Source organism: Myodes glareolus, chromosome X (assembly GCF_982192425.1).
Source record: "Myodes glareolus chromosome X, mMyoGla1.1, whole genome shotgun sequence".
Classification (NCBI taxonomy): Eukaryota; Metazoa; Chordata; class Mammalia; order Rodentia; family Cricetidae; genus Myodes; species Myodes glareolus.
Genome location: NC_142053.1, coordinates 54,624,855 through 54,646,265, shown reverse-complemented (window position 1 = coordinate 54,646,265; position 21,411 = coordinate 54,624,855). Strand labels below are relative to the sequence as shown.

At 44.8% G+C, this 21,411-nt stretch overlaps 1 protein-coding gene across 4 annotated transcripts; it reads left to right on the top strand.

Moving 5' to 3' along the window:
* The first annotated feature begins 9,843 nt into the window (after positions 1 to 9,843).
* On the top strand, positions 9,844 to 19,958 carry Armcx4 (armadillo repeat containing X-linked 4). 4 transcript variants are annotated; one of them, XM_048417917.3, is made up of 6 exons: positions 9,844 to 9,971; positions 10,474 to 10,551; positions 11,316 to 11,393; positions 11,735 to 11,817; positions 12,107 to 12,177; positions 12,527 to 19,958. In XM_048417917.3, exon 6 carries the CDS (start codon positions 12,654 to 12,656, stop codon positions 19,608 to 19,610), a length of 6,957 nt encoding a protein of 2,318 aa, XP_048273874.3. In that variant the 5' UTR covers positions 9,844 to 9,971; positions 10,474 to 10,551; positions 11,316 to 11,393; positions 11,735 to 11,817; positions 12,107 to 12,177; positions 12,527 to 12,653; the 3' UTR covers positions 19,611 to 19,958. The 4 variants fall into 4 exon arrangements, with proteins under 4 accessions (XP_048273874.3, XP_048273875.3, XP_085541091.2 ...); XM_048417918.3 differs by having other exon boundaries at positions 11,316 to 11,405; XM_085684965.2 differs by lacking the exon at positions 10,474 to 10,551 and having other exon boundaries at positions 9,889 to 9,971.
* Positions 19,959 to 21,411: the final 1,453 nt, after the last annotated feature.

The following is a 21,411-nucleotide window of genomic DNA, read 5'->3' as shown; positions in this document are numbered from 1 at the left end:
GGAACAAAGAAAATGTCCTTAACTTGGCAAATGATTTGCATAAGAGATGTACAGAATCATACTTGAGGATGAACTATTCAAAGCACTCCCATTATAATCAGAATTTAGATTGATTATAAAGATGTGTATAATCTCTTTACTATTCAAGATTTTCCTAGAGGCTTTGTTCCATGCAATAAGAAAAAAGTAATAAATGAACAGTATAAAGTATGTAAAAGGCTATGTCTGACCCTAAGGACTATGAGTGAAATAAAATATCAAAAAGGAAAAGTACTAGTCTGTTATCAATATACAATATAATGTCTCTTAAGAAAATCAGAGAGTCAGTTGACAAACCTTTGTTTTTTATGTTTTGAGACAGAGATTTTTGTATCCCAGGCTGTAACTCACTATGTAGCTGAGGAAGACTTTGAACACTTGATTTTTCTGCCTCCACCCTCAAGTGCTGGGATTAAATGTATGCACCATCATGCCTGGAAAACTCTTAGAACTAATAATAAAGACTTGTTTGTAAGGTTCCATACAACATCACAATTTAGAAAGCATAGCATATACCAGCCATAAACAGCTAGAAAATATACTAAAAGTAGCTTTTCTGTGAGAATAGGGGAAAAGGCCATCTCAGAGAACCTCTCTTGTTTTTAAAAAATAAAAAAGGCGGGGGTGGGGGAATGGGGCTGGGGGGGGGAATGAACAACAACAATAAAGCCCCAGGACAAAGCAAATATACCCCAGGAGTGAAGTGGAGTGGAGTTCCATAGCAACAAAGAAACCAAGAGCAACACATTCAACAGGCATCTTCAGAAAGGTCCAGCCTAGAAACAGAAAGAATCCAGAGTGGAAGGTCTGAACTTTGCTCTCACCTCTCTGAAGCTCTGGATTCCATTTAACAGGTAAAAACCAGCGAGTCTAAGGAAGAAGAAAATACCTCCAAGAGCAGATGGAAATGTCCAGCAAGTACTGTGAACTATAGAGCAATTTGAGATGAATGTGGCCTTAAAACAAGAGATCAAAGATGAGATACGAAAATCACAGAATTAGCTGAGCAGAAAGATGGTGGACCAAAGAACCAAACTGAAAAACCCCTTTGCAGAAGTAACAATTGTTCCAGTACTGCCAAAACAGAGAAAAAAAGCTACAGAAATAATAAATCAGAAACACCATACAGAACAAATATGCAACTAGAAATTGAGTTATGGACAGATAATGCCTGGAGATAATAATATTGGCTGGACATGAAAATGTGAACGAAATGAAAAGAAACAGGCATATGTATGTCATATACGCATACATGAACACATATGCAGGCGTATGCAGTCCGTAGGGACATAAAAGCTCCAGGACGCTCCTACAGGTATTCAAATCTGTGAATCCTAATGTACCTTATGTAAGATAATGTATTATTTGTATATAACCTAAACACACCAGACAGGTCTCTTTGATTTTGAAGCCAGCCTGGTCTACATAGTGAGTTTCAGGCCAGCCAGGGCTGTATACTGAGAAACTGTCTCAAACAAAACAAAACAAAATGGAAAACCACACATCATGTTCCTGAGAAACCTGACACACGCTTGAGAGTTATTTTACCTTGTTAGATTCCAGGGAATATTTTCTCTTTAATTCTCGTGTTACATTGCACTGCACTACTTTTTCATAATAAGCAAGCATAATCATTTCTAAAATCATTAATTTTTTTCAAAAAATGGGAGAAGATAGCACACAAAAAGCCACATTTCACAATCTTAACAAAAAACTCTAAAATATCTGGGATTATAGCTAAAAAAGAAATGTGTCAAATCAATATGAAGAAGACCATACAATTTCCCTGAAGGAAACAAAAGTGGTAATGAATAAATTTTAGGCAAATAATCTATTGCTGAGACACGTCTCCAGTTTCATGAATAAATTTTAGAAATACTGCATGACTGTGGTTCAAAATAGCTTGTTACCAAGATTTCAAGTATTCCCCAAGCTAATCAACAAATTCAATGAAATCACTTTGGCTATTAGTAGTTTGAATTCCTCATATATTCTGAATATTAACCCTTTGTTTGATGTATAATCTGGAGGTATTATCCGCCATCCTATATATACCTATATATATTGTCTTTTCACTCTGTTGATATTTTTGTGCTATAACAGCTTTTTAGACAACACAATATCATTTGATTATTTTTGATTTTATTTATTGTGATTTTGGGGATTTTGTCTAAACGAGTCCTTGATCAGAATGATGTCATATAATATCCTTCCTGGCCTATTTTTTATAACAATTTTATAATTTCAGGCTTTACACTCAAGTATTTAACCTATTTTTTAACATCATTTTATTCTTCTTTGTTTGAATCCTGCTTTCCATTTATTAAACAGATTTTTCCTTGTTTTGCAACCATCACTTTTTTTTGTTCTGAACTTTATTGAATGCAAATATATAGGCCTGTTTTTCAACTCTCCACCTTTCTATTTTAATGAGATTTTTGTGCTAATTTGCTTACTACAGCTATGCACAACAGTATTTTGAACTTAGTGTGATGTTACCAGCTTCATTCTTTTCACTCAGGATTATTTTGGCTACGATATTTACGATGGTTATTCTTGGTTGTCAACTTAACTACCACAGGAGTGAGTGAACTAACACCCAAGTGGCTGGGCACGCTGGTGAGGTGGTTTTCTTAATTAATTATTTGTAGTGGGTGAAGACTCACTTCTAATTTGGATCTTTTGAAATGGGAAGATATACCTTTTATCCAGATCTTCTGAGGTGGGAAGATCTGCTTTTAATCTGGGTCACGCCTTCTGCTGGCAGCCTATATAAAGGACATGGCAGAAGGAAGCTTGTTCTCTTCGTCTGCTTGCTCTCACCTTGCTAGCAAATCCATTACCTTACTGGCATAGAGCCGACAGAATTCTAGTGTATACTGAAGAGTAGCTGAGACATCCAGCCTTGTGGACTGAGCAACTACTGGATTCTTGGACTTTACATTCATAGGGAGTCATTGTTGGACTAGCTGGACCACAGCCTGTAAGCCGTCCTAATCAATTCTTTCTGCCTTTCTGTTCCTCTATAGAGTCTTTTGTGGTCCTAATGAACAAAGAACCTGAGTAGGATTCTTTCCTTCCTTCTTTCCTTCCTTCCTTCCTTCCTTCCTTCCTTCCTTCCTTCCTTCCTTCCTTCCTTCCTTCCTTCCTTCTTTCCTTCCTACTTTCCTTCCTCTTTCTTCTCTTCTTGATTTTGCCGGACAGGGTTTCTCTGTGCTGGAACTTATTTTGTAGACCAAGTTGGACATGCACTCTCAGAGATCCATCTGCCTCTGCCTCTGAGTGCTGGGATTTAAGATGAGTGTCACAACCTTCCTACTTGAGTAGAATTTCGTCCTTCCTTCCTTCCTTCCTTCCTTCCTTCCTTCCTTCCTTCCTTCCTTCCTCCCTCCCTCCCTCCCTCCCTCTCCCCCTCTCCCCATCCTCTCTCCCTCCCTCCTTCCCTTCTTTCTTCCTTCCTTCTTTTCTTTCTCTTTAATTTTTTGAGAGAGGGTGTAACTGGAGGTGTCTCTGTCCTGTCCAGTCCCACTGGGCCGGTTTCTCTTCTTGCTTGTCCACACAGCTGTTTACGAAATAATCATTTGGAGGCTTAATATTAATTCTAATTGTTTGGCTGATGGCTCAGGCTTCTTACTGGCTGACTCTACATATTAATTACCCCATTTCTAATAATCTGGATACAGCCACATGCCCTGTGGCTTACCGGTAATGCTCTGGCATCTTACTCCTCTGGTGGCTGCTGGTGTCCCTCTTGACACCGCCTTCTTTTTCCCTGTATTCAGTATGACTTTCCTAGCTATATTTTGCCTTGCCATAGGCCAAAACAGCTTTATTCATCAACTAATAAAAGCAACACATATTCGCAGCATACAGAAGGACATCCCACATCAAGAGGGTTTCTTTGTGTATTCCTGGCTGTCCCGGAACTAGCTCTGTAGACCATCAGGCTGGCCTCGAACAAAATCCTTTTTCATCCTTGAATAATAATGCTTGGCCTATATTTATCACATTTTTACTCATATATCCTTTGATGGCTGCTTAGCTTGATTTTGTATCATCACTATTCTGAGTAGTTCTGCAACAAACATGAAGGTAGCCTCTTTTAGATACTGATTTCATTTGGGGGAGATATATTGAATATATCAAATAGTTGAAATTTTAGGTAATTATATTTTTAATTAGTTTTTTCCCACTTTCTCTTTTTTAACTTAAATTTTATTTATTTGTTTGTTCTATGTGTGTGGGTGTTTTGTCTACATGTATGACTGCGCTCCATGTGCATGTCTTGTTCTGGTGGAAGCCAGAAGAGGGTGTCAGAGCATCTGAGACTGCTGTTTAGTGTGATTGTGAATCACCATGGGGGAATTGGGAATTGAGTCTTGGTCCTCTAGAAGAACAACCAGTGCTCCTAACTTCGGAGCCGTCTCTCTGGTCACTCTCCTTTAAAAAATACTTATTAGAACATCTAGAATACCACGCAAAAATTTTTTACACCTAATAGACAAAATGATAGAAATAGCATCCTTTTAAATGATTCATTATTTTTAAATATGCATTGGTGTTTTGCCTGCATGTATGTCTGCTTAAGGATTCCAAATCACACGGAGCTGGATTACAAACAGTTGTGAGCTGCCATATAGATGCTGGGAATTGAACTCAGGTCCTACTAGAAGAACAGTCACTGCTCTTAACCACTGAACCATAGCTCTAGCCCTAGAAGTAGCACCTTTTTTTTTTAAAAAAAATATTTATTTATTTATTATGGATACAATATTCTGTGTGTATGCCAGCAAGCCAGAAGAGGGCACCAGACCCCATTACAGATGGTTGTGAGCCACCATGTGGTTTCTGGGAATTAAACTCAGGACCTTTGGAAGAACAGGCAATGCTCTTAACCTCTGAGCCATCTCTCCAGCCCTAGAAGTAGCATCTTGATTGAACATCGTTACATCAGATAGTCGGTTTTTGATGTAGTCTCAAGTCATATCCTGTTTCTTCCCTTTCTAACAGAGTGAGACAGGTCTGTGAGATGGCTTAGTCACTGCCAAACGTGCTGCCTTGAGCTCCACTGTTGAAGCACACATGGTAGAATAGAAGAAACAACTCCTGCAGGCTGCCCTCTGGCCTCCACAAATATGCCATAGAAGCCTCATACCAACACATACACATAGAAAACAAATATAGAGCTAGAGAGGTGTCTTAGTGACTAAGAGCACCTACTGCTTTTGTTGAGGACCCAGGTGCAGTTCCCAGCACCGATATGACAGCTCAGAACCATCTGTAAACTGAGTTCTAGAGAACCATATGCCTACTTCTCACATCCTCAGGTTTTGGGCATGCGCATGGTACACATACCTACAGACCAAATACACATACACACATATAATAAATAAATCTAGAAAATATATAGTAAATAAAATAAAAGTAACCTTTTTATTGGTTTTTCAAGACAGGGTTTCTCTGTAGCTTTGGAGCTTGTCCTGGAACTAGTTCTTGTAGATCAGGTTGGCCTTGAACTCACAGAGATCCACCTGCCTCTGCTCCCGAGTGCTGGAATTAAAGGCGTGCAGCACCACCACCCGACTCTAAATGTAGGTAAGCAGGTGTTTTAGCTCTCTTCTGTATTCCTTATTCTCAATGCTTGGGGCATAAGCTGTTATAGTGCTGTCAAATTATACTTGCTATTTTTTTAACAAAAAGATAAAAATATTCCCACAACACCTTGCCTTGTGTAAGAGATTGATAAATATCATTTTTTTAGTTTTTTTACGGGACCATGAGTACTGTTTTCCTAAATAATATGTAAAATTTCACTACTAATTCTCTGTAACTGTAAGCAAACCCCTAATTAAACAGTTTCTTTTGTAAGCTGAGAGTAAAACAATGTTTACTTGTGGTTGAGGAACAATTAGGACAGGGTTGGCCAAGATTGGCAGGGGTTGGCCAAGCGGTATAATGTTACATAGATAGGAGAAATAAAACCTGGTAATGCCTGCTTGAACATTAGACCGACTGTAGGTAACAATAATGCATTGTGCATTTCAAATAGCTAAAAGAGAATACTTTAGCTGACTTCTTTGATAAATGTTTGAGGAGGTGACTATATTAACTACCTACGCTTGGCATGGTGGTGCAGCCCTTTAGTCTCAGCATTTGGGAGGCAGAGAAGGGCAGATCTCTGAGTTTATTGTCAGCCAAAAGTATATGGTAAGACTTTGTCCCCACAACGCATAATATTTGAGGATTTTTCCAGACACCAACACTTGCTAGGAATCTCCACCAATTATAAGGTAGTAAGATATATATATATATATATATATATATATATATATATATATATATATATCAGTGGAACACAAAATCCAGCGAAACAGATCTGACCACAAGTGAGGATTTCGCATAGGATACATCATCTTTTAAAGTTAGTTGGGGCAGTAATGGACTGCTTTTTGTGAATGTTGCTGACGTTTGGGTGTGTATATATATAGTGCCAGGAGCCACACAGGAGATAGTTTAAGTATTTGATCGTCAAATGTCAAACGTGCTGTAAAATTAAGATGATAGTGACAGAATGAGAGACTATATGTGCATCCTGTACAACAGCACAATAACTAATAGGCAAAACTGTGCAAGTGCTACAATCGATAAGAAAATGTAGGTGAACAGAGAAAGACCTGAGTAACATTTTCAGACGGGAAGTGTAAAATGATCACTGGCATATGAAGCGGTTGGTCAGGACAATAGATAATAAATGCGGGTTAAGTGGACTGTGGTAACACATGCCTGTAATTCCAGATCAGGAAGTTGAGGCCAAAGAGTCATGAATTTGAGACTAGCTTGACCTACGTAGTAAGAGCCTGTCTCAAAAAGTAGAAGGCAGAGTTAGGCATAGTGGTACAACCTAAAATTCCACCATTTGGAGAACTGAGGCAAGAGGATTGATATGAGTTTTTGACCAGCCTGGCCTACAGAGGGAGATCCTATCTCAAAAGGAATAAAGAAAATAAGGGAAAATTATTTACTTGTACTTATAAGAAATAAACAGTAAACAATAGAATTAGTTCCATTGTCCCCTCTGCATACGAGACTTGTCTTTAAAAAAATCATCCACAATATAAAAATCTATCATAAGTTTCTTAATCTCTCCCCTATTGGTACTTTTAAAATGATTTACTTATTTTTATTTTCTTGAGAATTGATTGTTTTGCCTGTATCTATGTCTGTGTGAGGGAGTCAGATCCCCGGAACTGGAGTTACACACAGTTATGAGCCTCCACGTGGGTGGTGGCAATAGAACTCTGGTCTCCTGGAAGATCAGCCAGTGCTCTTTTTTGTTGTTTTTTTCAAGACAGGCTTTCTATGTATAACAGCTCTGGCTGTCCTGGAACTCTCTTTGTAGACCAGGGTGGTCTCAAACTCACAGAGATCTACCTGCCTCTGCCTCCTGAGCGTAGGAATTAAAAGCAGGGGATACCATGCCTAGTACAGCCAGTGCTCTTAACTACTGAGCCATCTCTCTAACTCATGATACTTTTCAACCTGTGTGTGTGTGTGTGTGTGTGTCTATGTGAGGGCATGCCGTGTGTGTGCCCATGTCTTTGGAGGTCAGAAGAGGGTGGTGAGTCTTCTGGATGTGTGAGTCACATGATGTGTGTTGGAAATTGAACTCAGATCCTCCGGGAAAGCAGTAAGTGCTCTTAACTGCTGAGCCAACTCTCCAGCCCATTGCACATTTTTTATTTCTTTAATAATAGTACTGCAAGGAATATCATAGTCGGGTGTGGCAGGATGCATCGATGTCATTCTGTAAGGTTACGCGTAACTAAATACCAGAGAATAGAACTACTATAGGAAAGAATTGTAGGCTGTTATATTTATCGTTTAATAGATTTTTACCAAATTGCCCTCCATAAAAAGATAGAATTAGAATATCCACCTCCAACAGAGTATAGAAATTTCCATATTCACATAAAACATTCAATAGTATTATTGAATTTCTAAATGTTGACATCATAGCTGAAACACAGTAAGTCACAGCTGTTTTGATTCACGTATTTTTTAAAATCAAACATCTTTATATATGTTTGTTGGATATTTTCATCCTTTTATTTCTCCTCTGTGAACAAATCTGTTTCAGTCTTTGGCATTTTTTTCTATTTGGGTTATTTTATTAATGATTTGTAAGGATATTTAAATCACACTCTTCTGCCATTCAATGCCTATACTTCTTTTTAAACATAAACACAGATTTAAGTTTTTATGTTAATCAATCAATGAATTCTTTTCGTCGGTAGAGAAAGTAAATTTTGAGTTCTGAAGATCCATTAGTAATGTCTTCAGGCATTATGAGCTCTCTGGCTCACCTCTTGAAAGGGCTGCCTCCAAACAGCGGCCCCTCACCAGGGAGGGCCTCAAGCTGGGGTGTCGTATTTCAACATTCTAAGAAGGAGACTGCCTGCACATTTATATTTGGAGTATGATTCCCCGGTGGAAACAGGTGGGCGCCTGGGGACTCTCCCGCATATTTTGTTCCTTAGTTCTGGGTTTTGTGAGGGTGGTGCAGTAGTTATTTAGGAAGGCAGGGGGAAAAAGCCTCTCTTGGGGACTGCTTGGATTCCTGGACTTTGTTCTCCCATTGGTGAGGGGGAAAAGAACACTCACGGCCATGGTGTTCTAACAATATGCAGTCATCCGCAGACCTTCATGCCCTGGAAATTGCTGAACAATCGCCATCAACACGGTGACAGACAGAACAGAAATGGCAGAACCTGGGGAGACCTCACTAGTGCCACGATAGGATAAAAATTCCACCTGTTAAGACTCCTTTCTATCTACGTGATAGCAGTTGCTCCTTTTGTGGGTGTGGTGAGACTGATGTAAAAATCCAAAAAAGAAAAAAAAAGCCCATTAAGGGCTACAAAACAGGTTAACCTTTGAAGTCAGTCACTAGTATGTAAGGCACTGGCTTCATCCGAGTTTGGTGTTTATTAATCATCCGGGGTCCTCCGTGAAGAAGTACTCAGGTGCCTGATAGGCAAAGGTAAGTACAGCCAAAATTTCAAAAGCTTTCAATTATTTCTGTAAAAATATCAAGTTTTGAAAACCATACATCTTTTTCAAGATTAATTTGCCGATTGCATTGAAGAACGGGCTGGCTTTGTTTAGGAAAAATTTGTATTTAAAATGTCAGTAATTGCATCTGTTCCAAAGCTCAGAAGTCGTTTATAGCAACCAAGAAGCATTTTTTTAAAGTGTCATAAAATTGTGTAAACGGATGAGTCTTTAAATTTTTTACAACCTGAATATTTTCATGGCAGATGAAAATGTCCTTACTGTATTTTCCCATCACGGGGAGAAAATGATGTTAACAAAAAAAGGAATACAGACAAAGAAAGTGAAGGCTTTGGTTGCACGGTTTTCCTGTCTCTAGGCGATTTGGTGGTGGGGTTGTTACTAAGGGAGGGCAGGTTGTATAGAGAGAGGGTGGAGAGCGTTGGCATTGTAGCCTGAGAGGAAAAGAAAGGATTCCTCAAAGATGCAGAAAAGGCTACAGCCAAGGCCTGAGAGTGGGTGGGGGTACAGACCCTTCCTAGTAACCAGGGACCGGTAAACTCCAACCGCTAGATGGTGATGACACTTGTGGGCGCTCAGATTGGAGAGAGCGGAGATGAGTGACAGGGCGGGGCGCGCTGGGGCTCCGCGCTTGGACCCGAGGAGGGGGGGTGCTTGTGCGTGCTGATGGGGGTCCTGTTGACTGCCTTCCGACCAGTGGGGGGTTGTGGGGAGGAGGGCGAGCGATGACGTGCGGCCCTCACGTGACCTGGAGCTGCAGAGCGACGCAGCCTTGGGTGCAGTCGTCACTCGCGTCTGGCTACCAGCTCCCCGCTGCCCTGCGCGGCGGGCTGGCATCGGGCCCGAGGCGAGCTGATCAGGTAAGGGCCCCGGGGCCGCTGCGCCACGGCCCTGCTAGCTGCAGCCTCGGAATTCGGCGGCGCAGCGGAGATGGATTGAGGAGGGGGGTGTCCATGCTGATCAAGTTCAAGGAGCCCTCCCCTCCGATTCTCCCGCGTCCCCCAGCCCCTGGCTGAATCAGCGCAAGGGAACCCTGTGCTTTGACAGGGCCGCTGGTGGGGAGAGTCTCTAGAGGGAAATACAGAGGGAGATGTCCATCCTCTTTAATTAACTCCATCAATGGGCGCCCGCACATGTCCGCGGGCTTCCTGCTCCTTTCAGAGGAGGGACGCGCGCCACCGTGGCATTTGCTGAGAAAATGGTGGGCCTTAGTGCCTGGACGGCGGGCTCGGTAGGGGTGGTGTCTCAGAACGAGGGGAGGGACCTTTGACAACCGGATTCCAAAAAGGAGACTGTTGGGATGCGTGGCCTTGGTGCTGGCCTAAGCACTCAGTGCCTTTACTCTCTCCTTTTGGACAATAGTTCGGTGTGGCACTGTTTGTGGTTGAGGCGAGGGAGAAACGGAGACGGAGACAAGAGAACTGCACAGAATCAATGGAGGTTAGTGTGAGCACCAATACTGAACCATTGAAGTTCTGTATGGATTCTATGCAGCCACGTAGGCACTATTATATTTGTGTGCGTGCATATATATGTATTTGAATATATTGTATTTATATGCGATTAGGATGTGGGGTGGGGCTAGCCTGAGAACTTTACCTAAGCTTTGTTTCCTTATCGGGCTTTAGGCTTTTCATTTAAATTCTATGGCGAATACCAATAAGGACAAAACTGTATTATAGATTATTTTGATTTGTGTCAGATGATATTGAAAAATGGAAATTATTGTGTAAAATGATAGTACTATTGTTTGATATAGCCTTTGGGGGATGGGATAATGATTTTGCAGAAGCAAAAGCCCTCCTCCACACCTTGTATCGTGTGCTGAGACTCCTAGGGATGGCTTTCAGGGAAGCAGATGGCAGGCTATGATTGAAGAATCACGGGATCTGGGGCCTCCATCTCTTCCGCCATCCTCCAATTTCCAGATAGTCATGCCTACCTGGCCATCTTGATCAAGGAAATGGTGGACTTTTTAGGAAAGACCTAGAATCCTACAGGTGGTTTAAAAATAAATTTTCTCTCCCCCCCCTTTTCCTTTTCCTTTCTCCCTCTCTGTGCTATTTAGTTCAGGGTAGGTGAAGCCCTAGGTTATGCCTGAGTCTCTAAATGCTGAAAGGCAGGACCGGGGGACACAGATGTTTCATGCTAGGCTATCAAAAGCACTCAGCACTCACCCTCTCCCTTTTCTTTGTCTGTTCCAGGGCTTTTCATGTTTGAAGTAGGGCTTTTTATTCCTGAAAGCAAAGGAAAGAGGGGGAGACGGTTTTGGAACTATGGAGGTTAGTATGAAGGTGGGTAGTGGCTGGGGATGACAAAAGAGGGTGGGCTGAGCTTGAAAGGGCTTCAGTGGCTGGCACTTCTGCCTTGGCTCCACATGGCTGCTTTCCACAATGCTGCAGTACAACCTGTTAATTGCAGTAAAGAAAACAGTGGGAATACTTGAGGGAGGGCGGACTGGACAGTGACAAAGAAGGCTGGAGATGGGATCATAAGACCGGATACATTGTTAAAATGGACCAGGACCCTGGCGATGCAGACATTGGAGCTAAGAATTAGGGTGCTTGTCTGTTCTACTAAGGACACAGTCTCCATTATCTCCTGCTTATCTACTTGCCTATAGATCCTCCTGCATGTCTGCTTCGGAGCCTGAGATCATTGGAAGCAAGGAAGCAAAGAAGAAATTATTTCTGATCAGAATAACCGGTAAGAGGGTGGGAATTGTCTAGGTCTGCCTCGGATGTGTGTTAGTGGAGACCAGTGTGCATTCCACAGGCGACAAGCTGTAGGAGCTTTGTCTTCTTTTTTTCACAGCCATCTTTCTCACCATTCCTGATAGTTACCCCAACCCCTTACCTTGATTGTGGTATATGGCAAAGAGTCTGATAAGCACCCAAGGACATTGGATAAACTGAGGGAGTAAATTGCTAATAATACGCTGCTCCATGAAAAACAAGCTCCTTTAGATCTCTCCCTTTGTCTGCCCTTTCTCTAGGTCTAAAGGTATGCTTTAGGGAGCTTCACCGAGCGAAAGGATAGAAGAGGGGACGTCTTCATTCATTCCAGGTTTGTATGAGTGGGAACCAGTCATAACGGCAACCAGAAAAGATCCCTTAAAACTCTAGTTCTGGATGTTGAAAAAAAAAAAAACTCTAGTTCTGGGAGTTTCTGTTCTTCATCCATTCATCATCTGCCCTTCTGCCATCCTTGATACAATTTATTTTGCATATGAAAATAGCTGGGCCCTGGGGAGGGTAGGAGAAATAAAATAAGTGATGAAAAGTTGGTTGATCTTCTTCTTCTCCTCCCAACAAGTACATTGTTTCTATGCTTTCCTGTTCCTGTTTGTATCTATCTGTATAATGTCGTAGAGTTAGAAGAGATGGTTAAATTCCTTTCCTTCTTCCACTTCTAGGTCTACTTCCGGTGGCAGCTCTACTGGCCTTTAAGGGGTTAAGCACCATTGCCCAGACACACCACCCTCTTTCCTAGCCTGAGTAAGCCCTCTTATACATTGCTCTTGCCTTAGCAAGAGTGATTACATGGGCCGCGTTATAGACGTGGGCTGGGCAACTGCAGGACTAGTGATCTGGGCTGGCACCTGTTACTGCATTTACAGATTAACCAAGGGAAGAACTCAGAGTGTGAGCAGATTTGCCAGAAATGGGTCCAGAATCGAGACGGAGAGTGTGGTTGGGGTACAGAACCAGACCTTGGCCACAGATGAAGCCATGGCTGGGACAGAAACTGAGACTAGAGCCATAACTGGACCAGAAACTGGAGAAGGAGGTGAGCCCATGGCTGAAGTAGACACCGAGATCCCTGTTCTAGTTAGACCCAATATCAACTGTCAGGCCAAGACAATGCTTGAGGAAGAGATAGAGACTCATTCTGGGACCAGTTCATTGGTGGAAGCAATGGTCATGACAGAGTCAGTGACTTTCACTGAAGTCACAGTCCAAGCCAAGGAGGTGACCATGAAAGAGGCAGTCACACAGACTGATGCTGAGGCTGAGGAAGTAGGCAAGAGAGAGGCAGTGACTCAGACCAAAGCTAACGCTTGGGCAGTGGCTGACAGGGCAGAGGTCAAGAAAGAAGCAATGACCCAGACCAAAGCAGAAGCTTGTACATTCACTGAAAAAGAGACAGAGATTAACAGAGTAACAGTGACACAGAGTGAGGTCTTGGCAGTGACCAAGGAAGTAGTCAAGATTGGAACCATGAATGAGACTGGAATCGTGGCGGAAGCCACGATAAGAGCACTGGAAGAGCCTGTGAGCGTGACTAGGACTCACTCTGAGACTAGAATTGATGCAGCAGTTGACACTGATGGACTTCCCCATGATATGCCCCTCATAGTGGCTGGAGTGGACGTGAAGTCCTATGCGCAGCCTCAGACTGTGGCCATAATCCAAAACGATGACACGGTCGTTGATGAGGCTGATGACAAGGTGAATCTGAAAGCCACATCAAAGGCAGGCTCTGGGGTAGATCCAAAGGCTTCCTCTCAGCCTCAGATTGTTGCCAACATTCTGGCTGAATCCTCACCAGGGGCAAGGGATGATGCTTGTGATAATACAAATGACATTTGTGAAGCCGAGGCAGATACGAGAGCCTGTATAATACAGCCTGAGACTGTGGCCACAACACAGGCCGAGGCAACGCCTGGTGCCGTGATCGATGGCGGAGAAGATGCCAGTGTTGTATTTAAGACAAGGACTGGTGCAGACGTAACCGATACAGATCATCAAGCTATAATCAGTGATCAGACTGAAGCCATGCCCGATGCCAAGGTTAAGGGCAAAGGTAATACCAATGCCACGGCTAAAGCAGGGGCCAAGGCAAACACAAAAAACAATTTGCAGACGGATGCCTTGCCTGAGACCGGGGATAAAACCAGAAGTGATACCAATGATGTGGCTAAGGCAGAGACTAGTATAGACGTGGCTTTTTGTACTCAGCCCGAGCCTCTGGCCAGTGTTCAGGGTGATGACTTGCCTGATGACAAAATCAAGGCTAAGGACAATGCCAATGCCATACCTAAGGAAGGAGCTCAGACTGTGGCCCAGAACCAGGGTGAAGCCTTACCTAATACTAAAGGGAAGGCTAGAGGCAAAGCCAAAGCCAAGTGTAAAGCGGGAGCTGCGACGGATGTGAAAACCTGCGCACAGCCTCAAACTGGGACCAAAACCCAAGCCGAGGCCTCATCTGATTCCAAGGTTGATAGCAAAAGTGACTCTAATACCGTTTCTAAAGCAGGGGCAAAGGCAGACCAGAAAGCTTGTGGTCAGCCACAGCCTGTGGTCAATTGCCAGAATGAGGCCTTGCCTGGTACTAAGAATAAGGCCAAGGGCAATCCAAACCCTCCGCCTAAGGCAGAGACTGGGACAGCTACAGCAGGCTCTGCCCAGCCTAATGTTGTGACCAGTTCTCAGAGTGAGACTGCACCTGGTGCCAAGAATAAGGTCAAGGGTAATCGTAATTCTGTGCCTAAAGCAGGGGCTGGGCCAGATACTACGGGTTCTGCCCAGTCCCAGACTGCAGCCAATTCCCACAGTGAGGCCTTACCTGGTGCCAAGAATAAGGTTAAGAGCAATCCCAATGTTGTGCCTAAAGCAGAGGCTGGGGCAGGTGCCTGTCCCCAGTCTGTGGCCACCTCCCAGGGTAGTGCCTTGACCGGTACCAAGACTAAGGTCAAGGGAAATTCTAGTGCTGTGTCTAAACCAGATGCTGGAGCAGGTACAGTGGGCTCTGTCCAGGCCAAGGCTGTGGCCAATTCCCAGGGCGAGACCTTACCTGGTTCCAAGAGTAAGGCTAAGGGTAATTCTAATGCCGTGCCTAAGGCAGAAGCTGGGGCAACTACAACAGACTCTGTTCAACCCCAGGCTGAGGCCTTGCTTGGTGCCAGAAATAAGGTCAAGGGCAATTCCAATTCTGTGCCTAAGGCAGATTCTGGGGCAAGTACAATACTGGCTTTGGCTTCTTCCCAGGCTGAGGCCTTGCTTGGTGCCAGAAATAAGGTCAGGGGTAATTCCAACACTGTGCCTAAAGCAGAGGCTGGGTTGGGTGCAAGGGGCTCTGCCCAGTCCCAGGCTGTGGTCAGCTCCCAGAATGAACCTTTGCTGAGTGCCAGGAATAAGATTAGGTCCAATGCTAGTACTAAATCAGGAGCCAAAACAGGGACGAGGAGCTCTGCTCAGCCCCAGGCTGTGGTCAGTTCCCAGAACGGAGCCTTGCTTGGAGCTAGGGATAAGGGTGTGTCCAGTTTGCAGGTAGCAGCCCCTGCAGACAATAAGATCTATGCGAGGCCGGTCACAGGTGCTGTGCCTACCGCAGAAATGGTGAGCGTGGTAGCTGCTCAGCCTAACATGCACGATTATTACTGGAATGGAATTGGTGTTGAGGACTGGATTGCTGCTGAGCGGTGGATCAAATTTAGATTTCAGACCATAGATGGAGACTGGGAGAATAGTGTGTCCTGGACCGAGGAGGAGAATGCAGCCAGTATTGGACCCTGGACTGGGGCTAATGATAAGTCTGGTGTTGTTAGTTCCTGGGCCGTGGCTTGCGATGGGGCTAGGCCTGAGAATGAGGTTGCTCTTGGGTCCTGGGTAAGTGCTGACCAGGCCAGCGGAGCTATCTGGGCAGGAGCTCAGGCTACCGAGGCGGCCTGGGTTGGGGACAAGGTCAGTGGAGGTTCCTGGACTGGGGTCGAGAACCAGATCAGTGCAGGTTCTTGGGTTGTCTCTGGAAACCAGGCCATTGCCGGGCCCTGGGCTGTGAGTCAGGTCAGTGATGGGTCATGGCCTGCAGTCCAGGCCAGTGGAGTGTCCTGGGTTGTGGACCAGGCTACTGGGACCTGGACTGTGGCTGATAACCAGGCTGGTGCAGTGTCTTGGACTGGAGCTGGCAACATAGTTAGTATTGGATACTGGACTGGGGCTGTAGACCAGACCAATGCGGTGGCCTGGACAGGGACTGTTGATCAGACTGGTGGTGAGGCCAAGCCAAGGTTTGAAGATCAGGCCAGTGAAAAGGTGACCTGGGCTGGAGCTGTTGTCCAGCCCAGTGGAGAGTCCAGGTTGGGACCCGAAGATCAGTCCAGTGGAAGGTCCTGGGCTGAGACCGCAAACCAAGCCAGTGCAGCATCCAGGCTTGGGACTGTAGATCCATCTGGTGGTACAGCCTGGCCTGGCACTGGGAACCAGGCTGGTGGCGTATCTACATCAGGGGCTGCAGACCAGTCTAGTGGGTCTTGGGCTGGCACTAGGAATCAGTCCTGGACAGGGACTGGTGATCAGTCTGTTGGTGGATCCAAACCTGGTTTTGAGAACCAGACTGGCGATGGAGGGTCTTGGACTGGCACTATTGGCCAGGCCACTGGAGGGTCCAAGTCAGTGCCTGAGGATCAGTCTGCTGGAAGATCATGGGCAAATTCTGGAGACCAACTCAGTGGAGGGTTCTTGGTTGGGCCTTTGGACCAGGCCAATGCACAATCTCAGCCTGGGTCTGGAGAACTGACTGCTGGTGGAGTAGATCAGTCCAGTGGAGGAGGATGCTGGGCTGGCTCTGGGGACCAGTCTGGTGGAGAATCTAGGATGGGGTCCAGGGACCAGTCTAATGCAGAGTCTTGGCCTGGCCCTGGAGATCAGACCGGTGGATGGTACTGCACTTACACTTCGAGTCAGGTCATTGGAGGAGGCTCCTGGGGTGGGGCCAGTGGTCAGGATGTTGGAGGGTCGAAGCCAGTGCAGGTGAACCAGTCTAGTAGCGGATCCTGGCTTGGCACTGGGACTCAGGTCGGCGGTGTGTCGTGGACTGGTGATCAGGTTAGTGGCTGTTCCAAACCTGGATTTGAGGATCAGGCCACGGGAGGAGGATTCTGGACTGGTGCTGGGGACCAGACCACTGCAGGGTCCAGGCCAGCTGTGTCTGAGGATCAGTCTAGTGGAGGAGTTTCCTGGGGTGGAGCTGGTGGTCATGTCGTTGGAGGGTCTGGAACATGCCCCACCGATCAGTCCGGTGGCGGGTCCTGGGCTGGCATTGGGAGTCAGGTCAGTGGAGGGTCCTGGGTCGGGTCTGTGGAGCAGACTAAATCTGGATTTGAAGATCAAGCATGTGGTGGAAGCTCTTGGCCTGGTGCTGGGAACCAGACTAGTGGAGAATCTTGGCCTGGATCTAGGTCTAGTAATGAAGCCAGTGGAGGATCTAGGCTAGATACTCAAGACCAGGCCAGTGGGAGATTCCTTGTCAGTGCTGAGGTGGAGGCCAATGAAGGATTTTGGTTTGGGCCTGGGAGTGAGGCCTTTATAGGGTCTTGGTGCTGGACAGAAGAGGCTACTATTTTGCCTGTAGCTGGTTTTAAAGATGAGACCAGTGACTCCACCGTGTCAGGGACTAGGGAAGAAAGCATCATTAGTTCTGGGTTGACGGATGAAAAGAAGCCAAGTACCGAGTCCTCGACCAGATCTGAGGAGACAGCTTTCACAGGCGCATGTGTTGGAGGTGAGGCTGCCACCGTGACTGGAGCTAAGGCTGATGTTGACACAGAGGCCAAGGTTGGAACTGAGGCTGAGGCTGGAGCTGGGCCGACAGAGGCTGTGGCTGAGGTGGGAGTGGAGACTAGGGCAGAGGTTGGGGCAGCAGCTGCGGCTGCCGCTGAGTCTGAGACTGGTGCTGAGGCTGCTACTAGAGTTGAGGCAGGTGCTGGGTCAGAAGCTGGAATGGGATTTTGGTCCTGGGATGGAGATGCAGCCACTAAAGGGTCTAGGCTTGGGGCTGAGGCAGAGACTGGAGTTGGGGGAGGGGCTGAGGCTGAAGCTGGGACTGAGAACAGCATGGGATTTTGGTTCTGGGATGGAGATGCAGCATCTAAAGGGTCTAGGCTTGGGGCTGAGACTGAGGCTGGAGTTGGAACAGGAACTGAGGCTGTGTCTGAATCTGTGGCTGAGACCAACATGGAATTTTGGTCCTGGGATGGAGATGCAGCCTCTAAAGGGTCTAGACTTGGGACTGAGGCTGGGGCTGGGGCTGGAGTCGTGGCTGAGACAGGGGCTGAGACCAGAATGGGCTTTTGGTTTTGGAATGAAGACTCAACCACCAAAGGGTCTAAGCTTGAGACTGAAACTGGGGCTGGAGTTGTTGCAGAGGGTGGGGCTGAAACCAGAATGGAGCTTTGGTCCTGGGATGGAGATGCAGCCTCTAAAGGGTCTAGGCTTGGGACAGAGGTAGAGGCTGGCTTAGGGTCTTGGACTTTTTCTCCAAATATAAATGATGATGATGATGAGGAGGAGGAGCTAAGTAGAGAATCCAGCCCCGGTATTGAAGAGATCAGTCTAAGAAACTTGTTTGGGGCTGACAATGAGGACAATAATGACCTCAGATCTACAAATGAAAACGATGCCAATTCTGAATCTGGGACTGGGGATAAGGCCAGCACGAAAGATGCTGCTGATGGAGTTGACATACGGTCTTGGTTCTGTATTGGTAATGAAAACAAATGTGACGGTGATGAATCTACATCTCAGGTGAAAGCCAAAAGGTCAGCTGAACCAAGTGGCATTTATCCATCCATGGTCCCTGGGGCAGGAATGGGTGTATGGGATGGAACCATAGTTTGTTCAGAAAGCAAGCTATTACACCAAAGCAGCTTTCCAGGTGAAGATGGCTTCAGAAGGCAAGCCGGTGCCGGAGACAAGGTGCATTCCTGCAACTGCCGCTGTAGACGTGATGCTAATCTGGACCCGGAAGATCTTGAAAAGCTCATTTGCATGATTGAAATGACTGAAGATCCTTCTGTTCATGAAATAGCCACGAACGCACTGTATAACAGTGCTGATTATCCTTATCCCCAGGAAATTGATCGGAATATAGGTGGAATTTCGGTTATCCAAAGCTTACTGAGTAATCCCCACCCTACTGTCCGGCAAAAGGCTTTAAATGCTTTGAATAACATCTCAGTTGCTGCTGAAAACCACAGAAAGGTTAAGACATATTTAAGTCAAGTATGTGAAGATACTGTCACCTATCCCTTAAATTCAAATGTGCAAGTAGCTGGACTAAGATTGATAAGACACCTGACTATTACTAGTGAATATCAGCATATGGTTACCAATTATATTTCAGAATTTCTCCGTTTGCTGGCTATGGGAAGTGGAGAAACTAAAGACCATGTTTTGGGAATGCTTGTGAATTTCTCTAAAAATCCATCCATGACAAGAGACTTGCTCATTGCCAATGCACCAACAGCACTGATTAACATTTTTAGCAAGAAGGAGACAAAAGAGAATATCCTTAACGCCCTTTTACTTTTTGAAAATATAAATCGTCATTTTAAAAAAAGAGCAAAAACTTATCCCCAAGACAGATTCAGTAAAAGTTCCCTTTATTTCCTTTTTCAACGACCTAAAGCCTGTGCCAAGAAACTTAGGGCCTTAGCAGCAGATTGTAGTGACCCAGAGGTGAAAGAAAGAGTTGAGGTGTTAATAAATAAACTCTGATTGGCTATCTGTTCCCCTTAAAGTTTGAGTAACATTTTAATTTTATACCCTGGACATGTTGTACATTGTAAATTGCATTAGAACTTTGAAACTAAATGTTGCCTATGAGAGTCTATAGCTGGACAATTTTATGAACACCAAATGAATTCAAGTTTGTTCTGGAAATACATATGTCAATTTTTATCTTGTCTGGATTGAGATATTTTTAGTATGCTTCATGAGCAGAAACCAAACTGATTCTTCATAAGTAAGGTAATCTTCGGTCCTTTGTGTGGACTTATGTTTATACATTTGAGACTTTATTTTTATGTCATCAATAAAGTTGTGTGTTTTAAAAAGCAAAAAAAAGAGCTATTGTCTTCATCCTTGGGTTTATAGTCTGTTTAGAAAGATAAGGTTACATGGAAGTAAAACCGGGAGTCTTCCGGCCCCAGACAGCTGCTTCCCATCTGAAGTTTCCCAACAGAAACTGCTGCACAATGCATCAGCGCTCAGGGAATGCTTTATGGAAAAGGGGGTCTCTTTAAGCAAGCTGTGCTTGAAGAATACACCACAGAAGGTCAAAAAGGTCATCTGAGGAGGGAGAATTGGAGGAAGAAAGGCGAGGAAGTGGGGCAGCCAGCTCGTGATAACCTGGGTAGAATGATGCAGGAGGGCCACGAGAGGGGGTGAACGAGCGAAGACGTCAGCATGAATTCTTTATGGAGCACCTCTGATTGCTAAAGTGTCTGAACATTGTATTTATTCTTGAAAACAACAAGGACTTTCGCGATCAGAGGATGAAAGAAAAATAATGTGGTCGATTTGTGTTCAGGATGAGTCCAAGTTGGCGTGAGGACGGGACTGGTGACGAGAGATAGGGAAATAAGCTAGGGAGCTACCGTCATCGGGGAAGCATGAGACGATAAGCATCTGAAATGCCATTAGTTCCCATGGCGATCGTAAGGACAGAACATAAGTGAGACTTCTCTTCTGTGACTTACTATGTAGACAAGGCTGCCCTTGAACTCCTGGTAATCCTCCAGCCTCAGTTTTACAAGCAAAGGGAGTGTAGGCCTGAGTCACCACTGTGTCTGGGGTCAGAAAGCCTTGTACCAAGTAAGTGTTCCAGCTTATTCTGGGGACATATAAAGAGGATCAGTTTTATTTTAGGGCATGGAATCATGCACTCGTTCATGGCCAATTTTGATGACTTTATAAGTGCATAAGAAAATTGTTTTTGAATTAATAAGAAAAAATAGTTGAAAGAAAAATGAATTTTAGTTCTTACACCAGGATTTCTTTAGTAAGGTTGGTTGGAGTTGATTTTCACGGTACCATCAAGAGTGATGTTGGGAACCACAGGGGAGGAGATGCAATTTTCTTCTACCCCACAGTACTGGCAAGCGTATCTATATGTGTGTGTGAGCATTCAGACTGTGTGGCTGGCTGCATATAGCATATGCTACTGAGCATTTCGGTCCTTATCTACTGCCTTAGTTTCCTTGTATTCAAAAGGAAACGAGGAAAAGGAAATTAGTAGGGGAAAATAGCTTTTAAAAAACAGTTTTGTTTAGTTTGAGGGTGGAGGATGTTTGTGAAATTCTTGCAGTTTATAGAAAGCTGCAATGCCTTTAAGTGTGTGTGTGTGTGTGTGTGTGTGTGTGTGTGTGTGTGTGTGTGTGTTGGGGGAAGGAGCTTGCCATGGTGCACATGCAGAGGTCCCTTGTAGGAGCTAGGTCTTTCTTTCCACCGTGTGAGCTCTGGGGATTGAATTCAGGTTTTCGAGCTTGGCAGCAAAGTGCCTTTACCCACTGAGCCA